Here is a 20609-nt window from a genome sequence, read left to right as displayed (position 1 = left end):
CTCTGCCCCCTCTCTGGATTGGGAGCAAGCAAAAGTGATTGTAGACGGTATGAGTTTTAGAATCTACATTCTGCAGCAATATTTTATGTTTTTAAGTCTTATTTTAACATTTTGTTACATATTTGATAAGAAGCTCACAAATTTAATGTCAACGTGGAAAGTGAAATAGTTGCATTGATTGTCTCAACATGTTTAAACACACTAAATGTAAACTCTGGTCACAGGTTTATTGAGGGTATGGATCTCAATGTGGACAGCCACTAACGTTCCACAAACATAAATGATTTGAGATAGACTTCATAATTAAGAAATAATATATATTAGTAGGATATAAGCCTCCAAAACTCGTGAAAAACGTAGTAGGTCTTTACCTGCTTTTTTATATATTATCATCTGTATAGGTAACACTAATATCACTTCTCTGACTAGTACCAGAACAAGAGCCTTGTGGTATAATTGTCATGAGAAAAGACAGACTGAGGCAAATTACATTCATTTCTCAACTATATTGATAGGGCTACTAGAAGCATTACTTCCTAAAAACCTCTCAAGTATGACACACATCATTATCTTCCAGGTATCCATAACTGCAGTCAGTGAAATGTTACATTACCGTGATGCCAAAGCTCCCTAATCAAGTTCTACTTTTCCTGCATTAGGTGATTCACTGGTTCATGAAAAAGCAGCTCCATTATGGAGCAAGGTCAGTCCCACTGTGCCTATGACAGCTCATTAAACTGTGTGGCATCTGCTACCCATCCATAGGAAAAACACCTCAGCTCTGAGGCTTAAGAAGCAAGGATTCCTGAAGAAAAACAAAAAGAAAAAAAACCCAAAACAACAGAAATGTAGCAGGATCTTTACTTCATCTGACATCAAGAGATTTATAGCAAGATTAAATGTGTGATTTGGTATTCCTTAAGTTGCCAGATAGACATCACCTTTACAGTGGAAGGCAATTAGTGTCATTCATAATCAGTGTACCCAGAGTACCCTCAGGTGAATATGTCCCAAAACCACATCCCAAGCAGGCACTCAGTTGCACAGTTATACTGAGATCTGTATGAAATTTTGAGAAGTAAAAGGAAAGCAATGTACAGACAGCCAGAGAAACTACAAAATCTTTCAGAAGCTTCTGTCAATTAAGTCTTTGAAACTAGTCTATTTCAAGATCCCAGATCTTTCACTAGTTAGATCTCAAAATCATCTGCTTTGGGTGTTCCAGAATAACAATTTCTGGGTCTTTAAATTTGTCCAAATTCATATTTGATTATGTATTTTCACCTGTCAGTGCATTTATTCACTTTTAATGCTCTTTATACTTTCCAGACAGGCAAAGTGGCATTTGAAATTTACCTGGTAGAATTTCACCTTTGTTGTCTCCTACCTGCTTTGAACAGGAAAAAACCAGGAAAGGAATCCAAATAATGTAGATCGAAGTTTTTGGATCAAATAAAACTGTTTACCATTAAAGATATATTTCTGTTGATCCATCTCCAGATTAGTATAACAAGACAGAAGCAGATCTTCCCATCTCTTCAAGCTCTTATAACAAGGGAAAGTAGTGCTTAGAGGTTATTGCTCTCCCATTTACAGTGTCCCATACAGGGCTTGGACAACTCTAACAAGAGTTATGACAACACTGGGATGGAAAAATGACTCTATGAAAAAGAAAATAGCAAGCATGACTCTAGTTATTTTTCCATCCAAATTTAGTTTAAAAAAAAACAGCCTTTCTAAAGAGATTGACAAGCTGAAACAAAAACCCTCTACACACAAAGACCCCCATTTGTTATCCAAACCAGAAAACTGGTGTAGCACTCATGAATACACAAGTTTTCTCCAGGACAAACATTAAAAATATCCCACTAAGTTGTTCCAAAACATCTGTGCTATTTGTAACATTTGAATACTAAGAATGTGCTAATGGTCCAAAGTCATGGTTTTGGTACCCAGTTTTTAAAGATTCAGGTTTTTCAGCAACAATGGTTCCTTCAAGTAACTTGCATATAGGTAGAACTGTCTGTCTGGGATGGAGTTAATTTTCCTTACAGCATCCCAGTCATACAGCTCTGTTCTTTGGGGTTTTTTTTGGCTAATGCTGAGCAGTGTTCACACAGCACCAGAGATTTTCCTTTTTCATTGCCTCTTCCCCCTTTGTGTCAGCCCAAACCTGTGGGGCCTAGGCTGTCAGTGGTCAAGAAACTGGGAGGGGACAATGCCAGGACAGATGCTCCCAGCTGACAAAAGTGCTACTCCATATAGGATCATTCCTGGCAGTAAAAGCTCAGGAAAAAGAGAAAGGAAGGCTAATCACAGTTAATGGGGTATATCTTCCTTTTGTAAACACCAGCCTGCTGCTAGGAAATAAATGTCATACCTTGTTTTGCTTGTGCATGCAGCTTTGCTTCTCTTATTCAAATGTCTCCATCCTGACCCAAGTTTTCTTGCTTTTGCCCCAGTTCTCTCCACCATCCTACTGCGGGGGAAGAGTGTGTGAGCAATGGCATGGGGGTCACCTGGTGGCAGGGGCCAACCCACCACAACAGCCCAAGTTTGAACTCAGTTACTTCACTAGTTCAGTCAGACAACATTAATCCATTCACATAAGGTGTTCAGCTTTCAGATACTCAAGTTTATTACAGACTTAACACAATAAAACAAAGTATAAAAAAAGTAGATTGTAAAGTCCTCACATCATGGAATGCCATACAAAATTTGAAGTCATATCCTTGAAAATACATGAAAGCTAGTGGGAAAATATGGTGGGATAAAGGGAAAACTTGTGGGAGACAGGGAAGAAGGGGAGAGAAATACTGTCAGTTAAAAAAAAAAACAACAACGTGATCCAAGCTTTTTAAATAGAAAATTTAATATCATTCTTTGAGTCAAACAATCCTGTCTAGAAACATATTAATAACGAAGTTAGGTCCAGATTTTGAACCACTGAATAACAAGATTCCTTGTGCCCCAGTTAGCTTCCATTAACATAGCTTCTGTGTCCAACAAGTCACTCCAAAATACTCTTTGACTTCTAGAGTGTTTATCATGCTTTACTGGATAGATTGTTTGTTACACAGTTACAAGAACATCTTAAGTTACAAAAATAGTTATCACTCATTAGTATTTCTATACATATCTCAAGCTATTATATGCACACTCTGTACAGTGGATGTTAACAGCAGTTAAATTTGCTTCCTTAAAACAAAACAACTAAATCACAGTCAGTCAGACCCAAAGTACTCAGGCACCATAATACACTTACATGTGTGGTACTAAAATTCCTGCCCATGCAAAGCAAAAGCAGTTTTGGTACCCAGGAAACACATGCGTCCAAGTTGTAGGACCCCTGTGATGGCTGGAGGAGGAGAGTATGAGGATCAGGATGTTACTCCCACTGAACAGTCTCCCACTGGACTGCAGGGCTCTCCACATGAAGTGTGCAGATCCCATGCAGACCTGTTTTTCCTGCCCAACAGGCCAACCTACCCATGGAAAAGTAGATTTACATGGCAAAAGCTGTAGGTGGTAGAACTACCCCAAAATATCCCTCTGGTCATGATCAGAATTCCCAAGCTAAACATAAAATAGGAAGATGACTTCTGAAGTGGAACAAATATTGGGTACTTGCCACAGCCAAATAATTGTTCTCAACATCTTTTGGCTGGGAAGTATTTCTCCTTCCCTGAGCCAAAAGAAAAAAAATGAGACTTTTTGGCATGACCAGGACCATCACTAACAAGTATTTTGCTGGTTGCATGTAGTCCATTGCTGAAGCATATTGGTTGCACTTGCATTATTTATTCTTCCCTTTCAGTAGTGGAAAGCCTGGAAGCATTACTAGGATTTGTGGCATTTTGCTAGACAGGCAGGTAAAAAATTTAGTTCTTAGAAGTACCACTGCTAGTTTTTCTCATCTCTTAACTCTACAAGTGCAGTTCAGCTGACATAAAGCTTCCTGCAGATCCCCAACTCTAGAACAAGTCACCCATTTTAGAAGGTGCTGTCTGGGAACAGACAGATGTCTTGCTATAGATTAGGGAGTGCGAAGAAAAACAAAACCACAACTACCACCCCTCAAAAAAAGGGAGGAAAAAAAGAAAACCTCAAATGCTGAATAAGAAACAACACAATTTCTCTTTTAACATTTTCTGAATACAGAAATTTCTCTCATACCACTCCAAGCACCATCCTTTCCATCATGAGGACACAACACTTCAGTCAGGTTAAAGACCCTCATGGTTCAGTCCAAGCACTTAGTTTCAGTGTTTAAACGGTTCCCTTTATAAACCACATGCTAAAAATCCCAGGCATGTCTGCAATGCACTACTATGAAAAAATATATTCACTTGCAGAACTTCAAGGACAATTTGAAGCAAAGTCAACTAAAACAGGTACTCAAATCTGCGAATATCAGGCTGCAAAATATAAACACTACAATGTTAATATCAAGGTCATGCACACATCAGAAGTGCATTAAGAACTTCAAAGTTATACCACAGAGGAAAAAGATACTTATAGTTTGTCTTCACAAAAGATTAGGAATTAAGCAACCATCTCTATAACATTGAGATGAGTAAAGAAATTATGAATGAATTTCTAGAGGCTTTTTCCCATATCAGGAATTCAAGAATGTCAGTAAGTAAGTTATTCTTTTAGTAAGAGTGCTTCTTTTTATATCTCTCCAAATAGATATTTGATGGTTAGATCTTGAATGGTTATTTATTCATTCCTTTATTTTTAAAGCAGTGTATTTGAAATGTACAATAACTTTGTTCTCCAACTGCCATATAGTCAATATTCTTATGCATTTTAAGTGTTCCATACTTACTTAAGTTAAAATTTTTAAATTTTACAGTTATTTTAAACAGAATACATTAAGCTGATTTTTAATAGTGCCATTACAGTGCAACATCTGGACTGTACTTCTTACTGTTTTAAGAAATAACTAACAGAGCTTCCATTTTAAAGTGCAACAGGTTTTGGTAAAAAGAAATTGCTACAGACTATTCAAGTAAAAAGAATTCTACTAGAAATAAACACACTGCATTACCATATAAATGTATTTGATAGTGTTTGAAGACTAGAGGAAGTTACAAGTGAAATATGAAACACTTCAGAAGACACACATAAGATAAACCAGGAAAAATATTGTAATTTTTCAAGCCGACTTTCTGGAGAGAATTGTATTAATTGATTTACAACTGAACTGAAAGGCTTGTCTTTTTTATTTTAAGATCAAGATAAAATGAATATGAAAAATGAAAGGTCTGGCACTTGGATCTATACTGATACCTTGTTGACAAAGTTATACAAGTTAATAGCGAGTTCTCTTGCTCCCTTAGCATGTTTCCAAGCTTGGTCACATAAAGCAAGTACAAGTTAAATATTCACACAGATGTTTACCAGCTTATCTGATGAAATGTTATAGTAAAATCAGTACATAAATTTAAATACCTGCCTTATTTGGTTAGTAATATGCTGGCAGTTGTGCAAGGGAATACTAGCACTTGGAACTGTAAGCCTTTTATTCTCCCATTACTGATTTAATTTGAGAATTCAGTAGGATCTTTAACCCACAATTTGTTTTTTAAGATAAGAACTCTTCATCATTCAGTAAGTCTATCACAAATTGATGTTTAGCTATCCTAGATGAAAAAAATGGAGCTTTATCTTCTCCCTTCCGGCACATACATGGAAAGAATAACTCCACTCAATCCTTTAATTTAAATCAGGAAATTCCAAGCACTTCATGCAAGGTTAAGAACCACAGATTTAAGTACTGATTTTTCTCAGCATGTCCACCAAAATTTCAAAAGCCAGTTTGAGTCTCAATGTTGCATGTAGTGTAACTTCCCCCCGCCATGCTTGCTCAAAATCAGGATTCACTACTGTCACCAAATAATTTGATCATTGTGCCATTCCAGTTATTTTATATTACTATTCATCCTTGGAAGAAAAAATTGTTTTAAATCAATATAACTATTTGCCTACAGCTGTCTTCTTCTATTTCAAAAAACCATAAACAACAACCCCCAAACAAAAACAACACTCTACTGTATAAGTATTTAAGCCTAGAAGAAAAGACCCTGTGTCACTTGCTGGGAGACTTCAGTTCTGATATGGTCTAAACCAGAATTCTCTCTCTCTCTCTACTCTCCTTTATCAGCATATCTTTCTACAAGAGGTATCATGAGTTCACCTCTCTGCTTCTAGCCAGCTCCCCACTCTCCTCGTCTTGTTATCACCTGTATCTTTTCAGGCTATCAGACAAGCTTATGAATGCAATTTAGCAGCTACAGGACTGAACCTCATCTAAACTCTAGAAAGGTGAGTCAGTTGTGAATTAGCTTCCCTCATGACTGTGAGCTGTAATAAAGAATGTTTAATTTTAAGGGCCCAAAATCAATCTTCAGAATATAATCACATAAATCATCTCAATTGACTACTCCAGTTACAGAAGTTCTCTAAAGGCAAACGATGGAGTCTTCATCTTATCAACACTTTTATGATATTGACAGTTGAGGTTCCAGAAGTTTTCACAGACTTTTGGAGTAATTGCTCATAGCAATTCAAATAGAGGAGGGTGGGGTGTTTATTACGGTCACTTAATGTCTTTTAAATCAGTCTTACATCACCCATATTTTTCCCCACCCACCCCCTTAGGTCTATCTAAGAGAGGCCAGCAAAGAAAAGAATAATGCAGACATGTATCTTCACTGAAGTACTGGAGTATCAGAGATTGCTAGTGGCAAGTTACTCAGAAGCTTTTTTCTATTATGTTTATTGCCAATGCATATTTTGTAGCTTATTTCCAGGAGATAGGCAGCACAAACCCAGTAATATCTATTTAAAAAAAACCCATTATTCATTATAATGCAACCATCTTAATAGTACCTTCTTACAGCTGCATCTCAACCAATTCAGAAATAAAACAATAGTGACCTAGCTAATTAAAATTTAACCCTCGGAACAGTCAGCCTTCAGAAGACAAACAACTTTGGACCCAAAGTTTAAAATCATCATGATTGACAATTACCCCAGAATTTGCATGTGCAAACTGTGCTACAGAAACTATTTTGTGCTGTCAGTCAGTAATCTCACAATTACATCAGCATTTACTCCTACAGAAAGAATTGCTTCATCTTCCCTTACATAACTTTGATGTGACCTTTGAGTGCTCTGGAAGTACAGATAACTACTGCATTTGCTTGCTGAGCCTGCACAAGAAATAAACAATCAAACATATTAACATTTAAAAGTTGCTTAGGTACATAATATATTAAAACAGTAAAAAAAAAAAATCATGAAAATTTACACCAAGCTCTCCAAAACCACGATCAAAGTTTCCCACCTAGTTCCAACTGCACAATCTTGATTTTAATACCTGTTCTAAAAAGCCTACTAAAAACAGACTGGTAAAGCCTTGTTCATTTTCTAGAGTCTTGTATTTTTCCTTTGTCACTAAATGTTGTGGGGGTTGTTTCTTGTTTAGTTTTAAACCCAGCTTTAAATCCAACAATATATATTCTCTTTATAACATCCCAGAGGTAGCAAGAGGGAATATGAATGAAAAGATGCCAGATTCTAGAAACTGCACATTCAACTATAGTGTCATCCAAGAGAGCTTCCCTGGCTTTCATAGACTGCATGTCACCTCTAATCATAGATAGCAAATAAAGTGTAGAATCCCAAAATAAAGCACTATTGCCACTGGGTTACTAATAGAAATTTCATACCCAGACACCTCAAAGTAATCTTGTTATTTGTATTAACACTGCATTTTCAATAGTCAAATATCAAGAACTGAAGTATAAACTTATAAATTTATGAGTATTATTTTTAAAAAATGCTCATTAGTGACACATTTCACCTAAACACAGACATACACACAGTTACTCTAAGTTGATGTACCACACTGTAAGGTAAAGTCCCAATTCTGTTCAAGAATCTGATACTCCCCCTCTCCCCCACCACACAACTTGACAGAAGTGCTTACAGTAACAGAAAGCAAACAGAAGGGGAAAACACAACATTTAACAAGTGCACCTATTTACAATTTGCACCTTTCCCTCCTTGCATCTAAAGTGTACAGATCTCCACGTTTGCTATGCTGTACATGGCATGTACTCTCCACTCCACGTTAACACCAGCTCTATCCAAAGGATCTCTGCAAGCACCAACAGCAGTCATTCCACACCAGCCAACAGGTGCTTTTACTGTGGAGGCTGCAGTACATTTAAATATTCTGACTGGCCCAGCTGGTAGGTCGTGTTTCCTCCACAGTCCACATACTGGTATCTCTCCTGGGATATTTGCTCAGGGTGGCCTAAGTAAGAGGTGGTCACTGTCACTCTTAAAAAAGACAGAAAAGAAGAGATTTTGAGTATCCTATTCTAAAAATCACTATGTTTATATTACTATCATTATTAAGGAAAAAGTTTTGGAACAAAATACATTTTAAGTAAATATAAGAGCATTACTGATTTACCACCACAGATTTTTCTCCGTGAGAGACATCTAGTTTCTTTTCCTAAAGATGTTAAAGCTGAGGTTTACTTGTAATATTTACCCCTACAAATAATATTTCTTGTTTGTAACAAGAAAGCAAATGATTAAACAAGCAACAAGCCATGCTATATCTGGTCCCTCACCAACGAAAAAACCCCACCATGCTGAAGTTTATGCAAAGTCACAAAAAGCAGTCTCTGACAAGAGTACTAAAGCCAGGAACTCCTTCAAGATCAAAGATCTCAACAAGTTTTGAACAGTGGGTGATACACAGTCATTTTTAAGTTTTTGAGGTATTAGTAGCTCCATGGCCACAGCCCAGCTGCAGAGCAGATACAGAAACAACGATTCTCAATCCAGTCTTTACACCACCAGAACCTGCCAAAAGACAGTTCATTTTCTGTAACTATAAAGCTACTACACTAGAAAGCAAGTCGACTTCATTTTATCTATGATGCAAAGACTCCAGGATTAAGTATTTGAATATTATTTTAATGAGGATTACATGGCTTCTGAAGTTGTTTCTCACACATAGGAAGGTATCATACTTACTGCATCATCACTACTATGTTATGTACTTTGATAGACGGTAAAGTACAGAAGTCACTGCAAAAAAGAAGAACAACTGTTAGATTTACATCAAACTTTTCCAGGGTAAGTATCTAAAATAATTTCTGGCTTCAACTGCAAATCCTGCTGTCTGTGTATATGGAGACTACAGTTGCTGGCAATGGCAACAGAATCAGTTGCCAGTGACTGTATGCTCACCTGGACCCACTTTTACATACACAGTCTTACTTTCACAGGTACTGTCTTCACATCCGTTTGCTTTCATGAAATGTTTGCCAACAGAAGTGTCCTCAGAAAGCGTTCATTCCATCTTCCAGAAGCTAACCAAGCTTAACCTGAGCCACTACATTTAAAGCCTGTCAGTACCACTTTTGTCATTTTTTTTCTGTAGTCATCCACTACTATATTATGCAAAGTAACCTTTAACCAACATACAGAGATTCCAAAGTCAAGGTTATTGTTCTCTTGCAAGATAACCTTTTCAGACTTACATTTTCTGACACACCTACATACTAGTCATAAAGAGCACCATGTAAGTGCATACTTTTAACTCCTGCTTCTTAAATCCTTGCTCTTGGTCACAAATTTATCAGCTCTAGAATGAAAAGCATGTGATCAGTGCAGTAAGATTGCTTGGCAACCACCTACAGTATTTGCATGCCTTTGTCATTCTTTCCACCTGCACCAACAAATTTAAAATGTAAACAATCAGTGAATTCAGCTCATCCAAATTGCAAAAAAATACAATTTTCAGAAGTTCTATGGAGGCTATTTATGAAGTTTATTTATTCCTCGTGCATCCAAAGAGTGAGCAGATTCACAAGATTCAGTGTTTACATAAAACTAACTTACATACTTTTCAAAGGTGACAGAGGTTCAACATTTTCTGCTGATTTGAAATTGGCGCCTCTCTTGGCATTTCACACCTATTTCATTTTATTTCAACACTTCAAAGCAATAAGGTTTTCTCGACCCCAAAGAGGCTACGTCCACTAGAACTGCACACAGATCTGAAGTCTCAATAGTTAACTCCTTCTGTTCAGTCTGGATTTCAGTGTAAGAGAACTAAAACTGGGGCTTGTGACCAAGATATAATGAGGTAACAGCGTTGGACCAATGAACTTTCAGAAGCTATAAATAAAATCACTCAAAGGGTAGGCTGTAAACACTGCTTACCATTGTATACACAACAACTCTGTAATTTGTATACCAGTAAATACAAATTTCTTTCTACTGCAGAGAAAGTTGCGGCAAGTTACTAAAGAGCTTGGGGAACATACCTGTACTTTCACCCCCTAAAGCAGCAGTCCTTACTAGTGCCAAGGCCTAAAATACTGTAACAGAGATACCATTTAAAGCCAGGTACAGCAAGCTACTATACAAAACTAAACAAGCAATTGTGGTTTACTTATCTTTCAGTACTATTAAACTTCAAGAAAATGCCCCAGCAACTTTTCAAACAGATTCCTGCTAATTTTGAAAAACGTTTTTCAACACCACTGCAACTTTTAGTAAGATCCATATGACATTTACAGGTGAGTACACTTACTACATGTAGCTCATTTCATCTTGTATGACTGTGGGCACCATATAATCAATCTAAAAAAAACCACAATAAAAAAGCAATGAAAACACAAATAAGTAGATTTATATATGAAGATTAACACACATTTAACTTCGAAAGCCTAAGCTACTAACCTGTTTCATATCGAGGGGGCCAATGTTGGTGATGTTGTTTAACCGTGCTTTGCCAATAACCGTTTTTGAAAACTGAACCTGGGCTGTGATATTTGCCACTTCAACAGAGTAATAGTTGTTATTCGTTATATTAAGTGTGTTCTGAAAAACAAACACAAAACAGTAACAGCTATCCATTCTGTGTATCTTGATGAGCAAGCATTTTGAATTTTGTGCATGAGACAGTAATATCAGATTCTGCAAGTAAATTTTCCTGCCTGTGAGGATTGCAGAGAGGAGTGGGGTCATGGACCATCACTTAACTCCTTTCTGAGTTTGTTTAGTGAATATATTGAATGACACAAACTTCTGCACAATGTTCCTGGTAACAACCCTCTACTTCAAATACTGCATTTCTTCCTATCCTCAATTACTCCTTCCAGGAAATTTAGCTGTCAAAGGACATCTTTCTTCCATGGCAGCTTTGCTTTATTTAAAATGAAGAACTCTATCAAAAGTCTTTAAGCAATCCTGTATCAAGCTGATTACGAAGAAATCAAGAACTATGTGGGAAGAGCTCCTTTAAGTTTTAAGGTGGATAAGGAAGTATTTTGACTCAACACCGATTTTGACAGAGGCATAATACCAGGGCAGTATCAAACAGCATTCTACATACACACACTAAATTTCAGACGTATTCCAAAAGTAACACTGAGAACTCCAAAGTTACTGTTCCCTTGAAACCAGAAGACCCAGTGTCAGCTTGCAACTACACCTCTATTAGCTACAGCTACAAGAACCAGCCACAGCAGGCTCAGTTACATTTTTCAAACTGGTTACTGATTCTAGTTCTTAAGGCACCAACTAAACTCTTCAGCCAGACCACAGTTTCTATGCACATTAAACTCTCAAAGCAGTATCTCCTGGTGCATTTCTGCATTACAAACAGCCAACCAGTCAGACTTACCGTAATATTTAGATAGATTATCCGCCTGTCCTGTTCGTAAGTGACATACACTGACTTCACACCAACGTACTGAACGTCAATCGAGCGAGGAAACAAGAAAAATACAGCCAGCCCAGAAAGTAGTAAACACACAGTTACAGATGCAGTCACATAGAGCTTTCTGGAGAAAAAAAAAAAAAAACAACCCACATTTTAGAGTCAAAAGCACATTAAAAAACAGTGATGTGCTCTTTTCTTTTAAGTGATAAGGAGCAGGACTAAATACAACTAATTCAGTCTATTTCTAGCTTCCATTAGCTTCTACAAAGGGAAAAAAACCTGTGCTGCACTTCACAGCTATGTCTTAAGCAGTTCTTACTCTTGCATATACATCAGAAACCACATTTCAAATCATGTGGTTACCCTAACATTTGTAACTTGCAAAGGAAAATATTTATGTGCTTTTAAACAAATCCACTTCCTCTTAACATTTATTTATAGCACAACTTCCGTTATTTTGTGGAAGTCTCTCAAAAACACTCCAAACACAAAATAAAGCTCTTATGACAGAGAATCCCGACTTCCAGGGAAAGTTAGGACTTCAACTAAGGAGCAGGAAATTCACAATCCGGCTAATACAAAAGGGTGTGTTTGTGTGGGTGTGGCTCTGTGCACAGGAGGGTGGGGTGGTAGTAGTGGTGCGAGAGATAATAAAAAAAACCCTCCACAAATAAAAAGATCTACTTGAGTTCCAATTTTATCAAGATTTGAACACTAGAGTAATATGTTTCAAATTTTTACTACCATTACATCAGATATATTATCCAGAATAGTATTATGTGAAGCTAATATATTTATTTTTCCTGACACTCATTTTTGTTTGCTACAAAAATATCAAAACATTAAAAAAAATGAAGTAAAAACCAAAACATGTCAGAACAAAAACCCTGAATATTGTAGTGAACCCCCTAAGTAGATCCTAGAAAAAAAATCAAATATGCTGTATCATAAATTGTTGATTCTTCTAGCTACAAAAATAGGAATGTTACAAATTAATTTTAGGTGACTTATTTTGTAGCAGTGGCTCAAAGATACTACCTATTAAGTCAAACTCTAGCAGTGAAGATGTGTCTGCTCAGATCAATTAGGAGATGCTACAGAAATTGAAATACATTCACTTCATTACTGTAAACATGTAGATGAATAGGTAATACAGTATTCCTTAGCCTTGTACTTAGCTAATATTTACTGTGATGCAAGTATGTACACCTGTTAATAAATAACTAAGAGTTAGAGGTTAAGGCTGGTATTACCCACAAGCCCAGTTCTTCCAATAATGAATGCAAGAAAGCATTCCAGTGACTTTTGCTTGATTCTTCTTATTTCTATCTCCTTTGAATTGTTGAATTTTAACTAGACAAGAATAATTAACTGTAGATTCAGGTATTACAAACAGCTATTGACTTACGTTCTTCTTGGCCTCAGTCTTTGATCACTGTATGGAATTAAGGCTACCAGCTGATTTTCCTGCCCTGGAAACAAAAACACCCTTTCAGAATTTAAACAAAGAATAAGTGTTGTTGCAGCTCTTTTAAACAAAGAGTACCCATTACAACTTACTGGCACTAAAGAATAAACACTAAAGATAAACATTGAAATTGCAGATAAAGACCCAGGTCAGGCTACTGTAGGTGATGTCACTTTCTGAAATAGACCACAGCTTATGCAACATCAAGATGAAAAAACACCAAGTCCATAAGGACCAAAACAGTAAGAAATTCTGCCTCTGTGCTGCACACATACTGCCTCTGGCACCACTTCCTGGAGAAAAAGAGATGCAGAACAGCTCTGAGCTCTCTATGCCAGACCACATGAACTCATGGGACAAAACATCCAGAAGCTTGGGCAGTAAGAACTGATCCAGAAGGCATTCTCCATGTAGTCTTCTGAAAAGCAGAGGTCAGGTTTGGGTAAAAAACCCCAACAAACAAGCCCAAACTGAAACAACCAAAGCTATCAATACAGGTGATCTGGGCAACACAAGCTATGCATACACAGCATTCTGGAAATCAGGAGTATATAAAACCATATTTATCATGGTGCTGCTGAGCTGCAGCACCCAAGAAGTCAAAATAAGTATCTACTGGAATTTCTCCATGAAAGTTATGTCACTAGACAGCATTTTGAAAGGGGGTATCTTAACAGCAGAAGAACACATGCACAGATAAGTAGTTGAAAATACATGTACTACATCCGCCACTAGAGCTTTTGCTATTTGCTGTGGGACTGTGAGAACAGAGGCCTCAAGGCCAAATCATATCTGCAATTTTTAAGCCAAATGCAGAATTTGATCAAATCATCACTCAGCTAATCAAACACTTGGCAATGATTCCATGCTGAATCACTATGCTAAGCAAAATACACTAACCAAGTATAGAGCAGCATGCAAAAAACCCATCAACCTTCTAAAAAGCCTCTACCAATTTAAAACACATTTTCATCTCTACTTCAATGAAGCACCTTCAACCTCTGAAGAAACTAGCACAGTCCCACTGTCATACATCACACTTAAGAACTTGAGCTGTCCAAGTAACAAAACATAATTTCATGGATTTATTATAGTTTAGCCATCATATCACATATTAATCATAGTCTTACTAGTCATGCTGTCATTCTTAATTTTTCCCCTCTCCCCTCAAATGACCTCCAAACGTGATATTTTTTCTTCTATAAAATACTAAGGAATAATTAGAAAGAAATCAATCCTCTTGGCTCTAATAACTCATTTTAAGTTCTAAGTTTAACCACATTATTTCATTAGAATGTATAGACAACATGCATGTTTTATAGTTACTGCAAAATCTTTAATAAAATAGTTAAATAAATGTAAGTATTGTATCTAAGGATTCTACAGTGAAAATAAGACGCTTTTGAACACAGAAATCCTGCTATTTCTGCATTTTGAATAAAACATGTTATTGGTATTAACAAGTATTTCAAGTTAACAGAACAAACTTCTTTATCCTTTCTGGCTAAGGTAATTTTTAGTTTCAGAGCTTTTCTAGGTGTCAAATTTGCTGAATTCAGAGGTACTCCAAGAATACATTGCAGTAGAAAGTTTAACAGCTAAAACACAACTCTCCTATGGTATTTGCAACCACAAAAATATTCTATGCTCCCTGATCCTTCTACAAAGGTGAAATGCAAGTGTTTGTGAACTGTATCGTAACTGAAGGACATGTAGAAGGACAACATGGCACAGACATCATTCAAGTTTCCTGAGTTGCTGGTCAAAATCAGTTCCAAGAGCTTTTACACTCAATAATCTATTTTGGATAAGGGGTCTGACAAAAGCAAACTCAAACATGAAAACACCTCATAAGCTCTTCCCCAGTCAAAGGGAAAATCTCACAGCTGAAGCAAAAGGCTGTGCCTTGGCCCGCTGCATTTGTCACTCTCTCCTTCTGCCTGGTTTCAGATATCCCACATTCTTCTTTCACAGTCTCTTCATAAATATTCAGGTAGCTTATAATTTAGGACAGAAGCATAACAACGTAGCATGTTTTACCAAGAGGAAAAGCAAAGGATGAGGGCAAAGCAAACAAAACAGGTATGGAGACTAATGCTGTGTAGCCTACTCGCTCCCAAGGCAGCCAAAGAACATATATATTTTCAATTTCAAGCTAGAGTTATCCACCTAGCAAGCACCAGTGGGACAAAAGGAGGATAAAGGAAAACAAAGGACACTGGCAGCAGTGAGGGCAAAAAAATTCACTATAAATCAGGGAAGAGATGTTGCAGCCCAGATCTACTTTTCTATCTCTGTATTTGCTGCCATTTTTGCAATTATGTATTGATTCAAATAGTTTAAAACAGGTAGTTAAAAAAAGATGCAATAAAATATAATGAAAATAAAGGTTATGGTTATGCATGGATTCAAGGCTGAGGAGGAAGAAACAGTTGCATTGTACAGACAAGAGGAGATCCAAGTTGTAACAGCCAAGGTGTAACAGCTGACCCTATTTGTTACACTCATTTAGTGTAACAAAATGCTTAGTGCTAAAAAAATAATTAAAAATATGAGAAAACTTCATCTTGACTTGAAAAGCTATTTGTCATGAATTATTACAACTGCATATGGTTATTATGCAAATTTATAGGTTAAAAAAAGAAATAAAAATAATAAAAAGGAAACTTACCTCGTGGAATTCTTCCTGTTCCCTGGCAGGTTGGGCAAGTGACACTGTCTCTTCCTGTAAATTCCACATAGGGAAACTGCGACACATCTCCACATCTGCTGTCTTCATTGTGCACTTCTGAGTGAACTAAACCATTCCTCACGTTATCAGACGCTGAGCTTCCATCATAGCCATCTTCCTTGCATGTATGCATAGGCAGGTGAGAAAGTGATTTTCCCATGTCTAAAAAAAAGTCAGAAGGAAAATTTCAGGGAGAATAATTCAAACATGGCTTACATTTATTCCTCTGCAGCAGGTAACTGTTGGTCTGTGGCCACAGCCTGACAAGACCCAGTTCTCCTTTGTTCAAATCCCTTCAGACCTGCAAAGCATTAAGGCCCTGTCAAGTTGGAGTCAATCCCAAACTGTAAACAACCTGAATTAACTGGAAACTTTGTTCAGATTCTCCAATATGCACAGATTGAAAGGGGATCAGAGAGAGGCTTTAAAGTTAGAACAGTACAACTGCTGGCAAAAATTGCAACAGCTTTTCAAAGTATTGTTACTGTACAGGCTTTAACACAACACACTAATCTTGGTATTAAAAAAAAAATCAAGACTGGGACACAGAAAGCAATTTTGCAACTTTGAGTAAATTCTACACACATGACAGACCCAATTTTAGTAAATTTTTTAGCCTGCACTTGTTTTGAGAATATAGGATTGGCTATTAGTCTCCAAGCTAGAAATTTACATCGCCTGGTATTTAAATTGATGATTCCCTTTAATTCAAATGAGGACTAATTCAGAGGGAAGTCAAGTAAAACATAAGAGTTACTTAAACATAGCAGCTGCCAATATATAGCATTTATAAACACTTGTTTAAAAGAAGAGTATTACTCACAAAAGCATTTTGTTATCTATATGTATTTTATTTTTTTCTCATTACTGTAGCTTTTCAGCAATGACACTGAGAATACCTTGAAACACAGGACATTTAAAACTAAAAAAAAATGCAGTAAGCAGAAACCTCCCCAGTTTGCATCATGTTGGAAAAAATCTCAAAGATAAAAAAAATAAACCTCTACAGCAATGGCAATTAGTTGTCCAGCTTATCTACATAACCCATTTTAGTTATTTAACACATAGAGACAGCAGTCACTCAATTAATCAGTGTTTTGAGGAACTGCATGGTATGTTTTTTTTTTCCATTAAGAGGGAGGTATTTTTAGAGTGGCACCTAGGAATTACACTGGTTCTCTAAAAGGAAGCCCTACAAGGAAGATTTTTAAAAGAGAAAAATAAGTCAGAATATTTTAAACCAAGTACTCAAGACAGAAGTATCTCAAATATAGTGATGGCACTGCAAACACAACATTAATTCACTACATTTCCACAAAGGCTAAGTGAATGTGGGAGAAAGAAAATAGGTAAAGAAATGCCAACTAGTCCCAGTTACTGCCCCAGCAAATATGCAGGATTATTTTTTTCATTTATGTCATTAAACCCTTACAAACAGGAAAGCTATTTACCCTTCTCTTTAAAAAGTGCTACAGCACTTTTCAAACATTCTAAGTTTGGGAGCCATTCAATAATGAAATTGTTGAATTTAAAATTAAAACTACTGAGCTATTGAAAAAAAAATCCTGAAAAAGCTGCTGACACTGTTGACAATTGTTTCATATGGGGTTTTTGTTTACTTTTCTCCTTGCAGGTGACCTACAGCCTTCAAGCTACGGAACTTGAGTCTTGCAGCTTAGGCAATAGCTGTCACAATTACAGATCTGAAAGCATAGGGATCGTGCTGTTCTGCCACTTCATCCAACTGACTACATCCAACACCCACTGACAACTGAAGTGCACCTTCTAGTTTTAGCATTTTCCAGAAGGAAAAGTTCACACACTCCCTGGTCACACTGTGACATGAACCAAACTGCACCAGGCAAGGATGACTGGGAACTCCTTTCAAGAGCACATCCTTTATTTGAATTCAAGTACTAAGGCAGGCATCCTTCAATGCCAACTGTACCTGAGCTTCAATAACTGAATTTAATGGTGCCAGATGGAGAAACATCTCAGTTCAGAAACAAGGAAAACACAGAATCACTTTCAAGCAAAATTGGATTATCAATATGCTTTTTCTCCTAGCCAAGCCTGACCCTTATTACAGCTGACCACAAATCAAGAACACGTTGATCTTTTATGCAGCACTTATAGGCTAAACAGTAGCAACTCTGGTTATCACAGCTTCTATATTGTCACTAAAGTCAGAAATCCTATTTCATACTGTGCTTTGCTCCAGTCTCCCTTGCAACTGATGTTACACTCCATTCCACTTGGACTTATCTGGGGTTTCTGTGAATTCAGTTTGTTAAAAAGAGTTTGGTAAATTAAAAATGTTGTGACAAGTGGCTTTTATTTACAACCGCACCTTTCAACTTGCTATGCACTGCAGCACAATGGTACATGGACAAAACCCAAACAGTGTCACAAGACAGACTGAACCACCACATCCTGAGCTACATGCAAGACTAGGGGAAAAAAAAATTGTTTATAAACTCAGTGAAACTTCATAGAGTCAAACTAAACTGTTATACTTCTCCACCAAGTCAGGCTGGTGTTCTTACCCTTTATATGCAAACATAAAAACTTGAGATTACAAAGCTACTGCTTTTTCAAAACAGCAAAAGATTTCGGATCGCAACCACTGCTGCCTCACCAGCTGCCCCACAACAGCGAACACCACAAGCTCCTCCAAAGCAGGGTAAAACAGTGACTTAGTAGCCACAGGCTTGTCCGGCTCCGGTGGGCACGACCAGCGCTGCTTTTCACGGCCCTTTACAGACCCACATCTCAGACACTGCCTGAGCACTAAGGCAGGCGCTGCCAAAATAAAGGAATCAGAAATCCTGGGGTTTAGGGCTTTTCTCGTCCATCAGCGCCAGCTGCTCTCACAAACATGGCGAAGTTTACAGCCCGCAGGCTTGGACCAAGGCCCGGCGAGCTTGGCTGCTGCTGGGCTGCCCGGCCGGCCCCGGTCCCCGCTCGGCCTGGGGTGGTCTCGGCGCGGGAGCCGTCCCGGGGCAGGCCAGGGGACGGGTCAAGCCAGGGCAAGGAAAGGCCAGGCCAGCCCCTCCGCCCCGCCGCCGTCCTGCCCAGGCCCCGCCGAGGCCCAGGGGGGCCGCAGCGACCCCCGCCCGGCGCGCAGCTCCGCCAGCGCCCCGCAGCCCCAGCCCACCGCCGGACCGCCCCTCCGTCCCCACCTGCGGCGCGGGCTCCGCGGCCGGGCCGGGCACGGCACAGGGGCAGAACCGGAGGCTCCGGGAGCGACGCAGCTGCCGGCGCTGAGCCCCGGATCGAGCGTGTGCGCAGCCGCGGGGCGGAGCCGGGCCCATCCCGCCCGGCCGCGGGCGGAGCCGGCTGCGCGCCGTTCTCCCGGCCCGGGCCGTGCCACAGCCGCGGTGGCCCAAGGCTCGGGACTGGCACATAAGCCGCTGTCCCGAGGGGTGCGGGGCGGTCCCGTGTCCGGGAGTGGAATCAAGGGTAGTGGAAAGGGGAATAGGGAGGTCGCGCAGCTCCGCTTTGCGGCAGAGGGACTAAAGGGGACACAGCGGGATTCCATTCGGGATTTCCCTGACAGCTGTGGTTTAGAATCCTGTTGACAGAATCATCTAGGTTGGAAAAGACCTCTAAGATCGTCGAGTCCAACTCATGACCGAACCACCATGTCAGCTAGACCAAGGCAGCAGGGGCCGCGTTCAGGCTTTCCTTAAACACCTTCAAGGACAGTGACTCCACCACCTCCCAGGGCAGTCCATTCCAATGTCTAATCACCCGTTCTGTGAAGAAATTCTTCCTAATGTCCAACCTAACTTCCCCCCGGTGCAGGTTAAACCCGTGTCCTCTGGTCCTATTGCTGGTTTGCCTTGCTGCCCGCAGCTAATGAGCGCCCTCTCCTTCTGTCCTCACTTTCGTGGTGAGGCACCATCGCTGTTTTCTGTGCCCTCCTCGGTAGCCCTGGTGGGAGTTCCTCGCCCCCTTGTGCGCCGGGGGAAAGGAGATCCCCATGAGAGCAAAGCTGTGGCAGCAAAAAGAGGTGCCAGGAACGAGTGCAGTGCGTTTTCATCACTCGCAGCACACGATACAATGTTGCCTGTACAGCGGATGTTTATCCAGGGCATGGGCATGAGAAATTCTGCCAGCGATTTGCCAGAGCAAGATAAAGGGCGTTAGAAGTTAGTTGATGGCTTCTCTTCGTCAGTCTGCCTCTTGTTCAGGGAAAGTTCACGGAAGCCATTACTCGCTGTCTTTGGAAATGCTCGATATGACTCTGTGGGGATGCGTGAGCACCAAAGGGATGAGATCTGTGCAGGGGGGACGCAGCTCAGAAAGAAGGCATAAAGAAGCTCTGCCTGCTTTGGGAACCTTGACCCAGCTGCAGGAATGAATCAGGCTGGAGGTAATTCTGTGATTCACACCATGTATTGCAGTGCAAGGACAAGCATAGGGTCGGGGTTCAAGAGAGAGAATGAGGAAGAGAGGTGCTCATGACTATTCGGAGTCATCACGAGGCTGGGGCAGGGTGCCAGGCTGCTCCAGAGGCTGGGAGGACACAGGCTGCCTCCAGCAGCCACCCAGAGCAGGTGCAGCTCTGAGCCCATCTGCAGTACAGCCATTCTGTAGTGTGCTCGGCACCTGCTAGTGGGAACAGCATATGATCAGCACAG

At 39.3% G+C, this 20609-nt stretch overlaps 1 protein-coding gene across 1 annotated transcript; it reads right to left on the bottom strand.

Annotated features, from left to right (window-relative positions):
* Positions 1-6760: 6760 nt before the first annotated feature.
* On the bottom strand, positions 6761-19242 carry TMEM106B (transmembrane protein 106B). Its single transcript, XM_014878508.2, has 8 exons — positions 19146-19242; positions 15904-16125; positions 13173-13236; positions 11726-11885; positions 10780-10920; positions 10631-10680; positions 9064-9117; positions 6761-8355 (listed from the first exon to the last, which is right to left on the bottom strand). Exons 2-8 carry the CDS (start codon positions 16121-16123, stop codon positions 8217-8219), a joined length of 828 nt encoding a protein of 275 aa, XP_014733994.1. The 5' UTR covers positions 16124-16125; positions 19146-19242; the 3' UTR covers positions 6761-8216.
* Positions 19243-20609: the final 1367 nt, after the last annotated feature.

Source organism: Sturnus vulgaris, chromosome 1, assembly GCF_052056855.1.
Source record: "Sturnus vulgaris isolate bStuVul1 chromosome 1, bStuVul1.hap1, whole genome shotgun sequence".
Lineage (NCBI taxonomy): Eukaryota > Metazoa > Chordata > Aves > Passeriformes > Sturnidae > Sturnus > Sturnus vulgaris.
Note: the sequence above shows the minus strand (reverse complement) of the source record. Positions and strands in the feature narration are given on the sequence as shown.

Excerpts from the sequence above, each read along its gene's own strand:
- TMEM106B (XM_014878508.2), bottom strand. The coding sequence starts at position 16,123 with ATGGGAAAATCACTTTCTCACCTGCCTATGCATACATGCAAGGAAGAT. Across the intron at positions 10,921-11,725 it reads TAATCTATCTAAATATTACG|AACACACTTAATATAACGAA; the intron begins GTAAGTCTGACT and ends TTTGTTTTTCAG. Across the intron at positions 8,356-9,063 it reads AACATAGTAGTGATGATGCA|AGTGACAGTGACCACCTCTT; the intron begins GTAAGTATGATA and ends GTCTTTTTTAAG.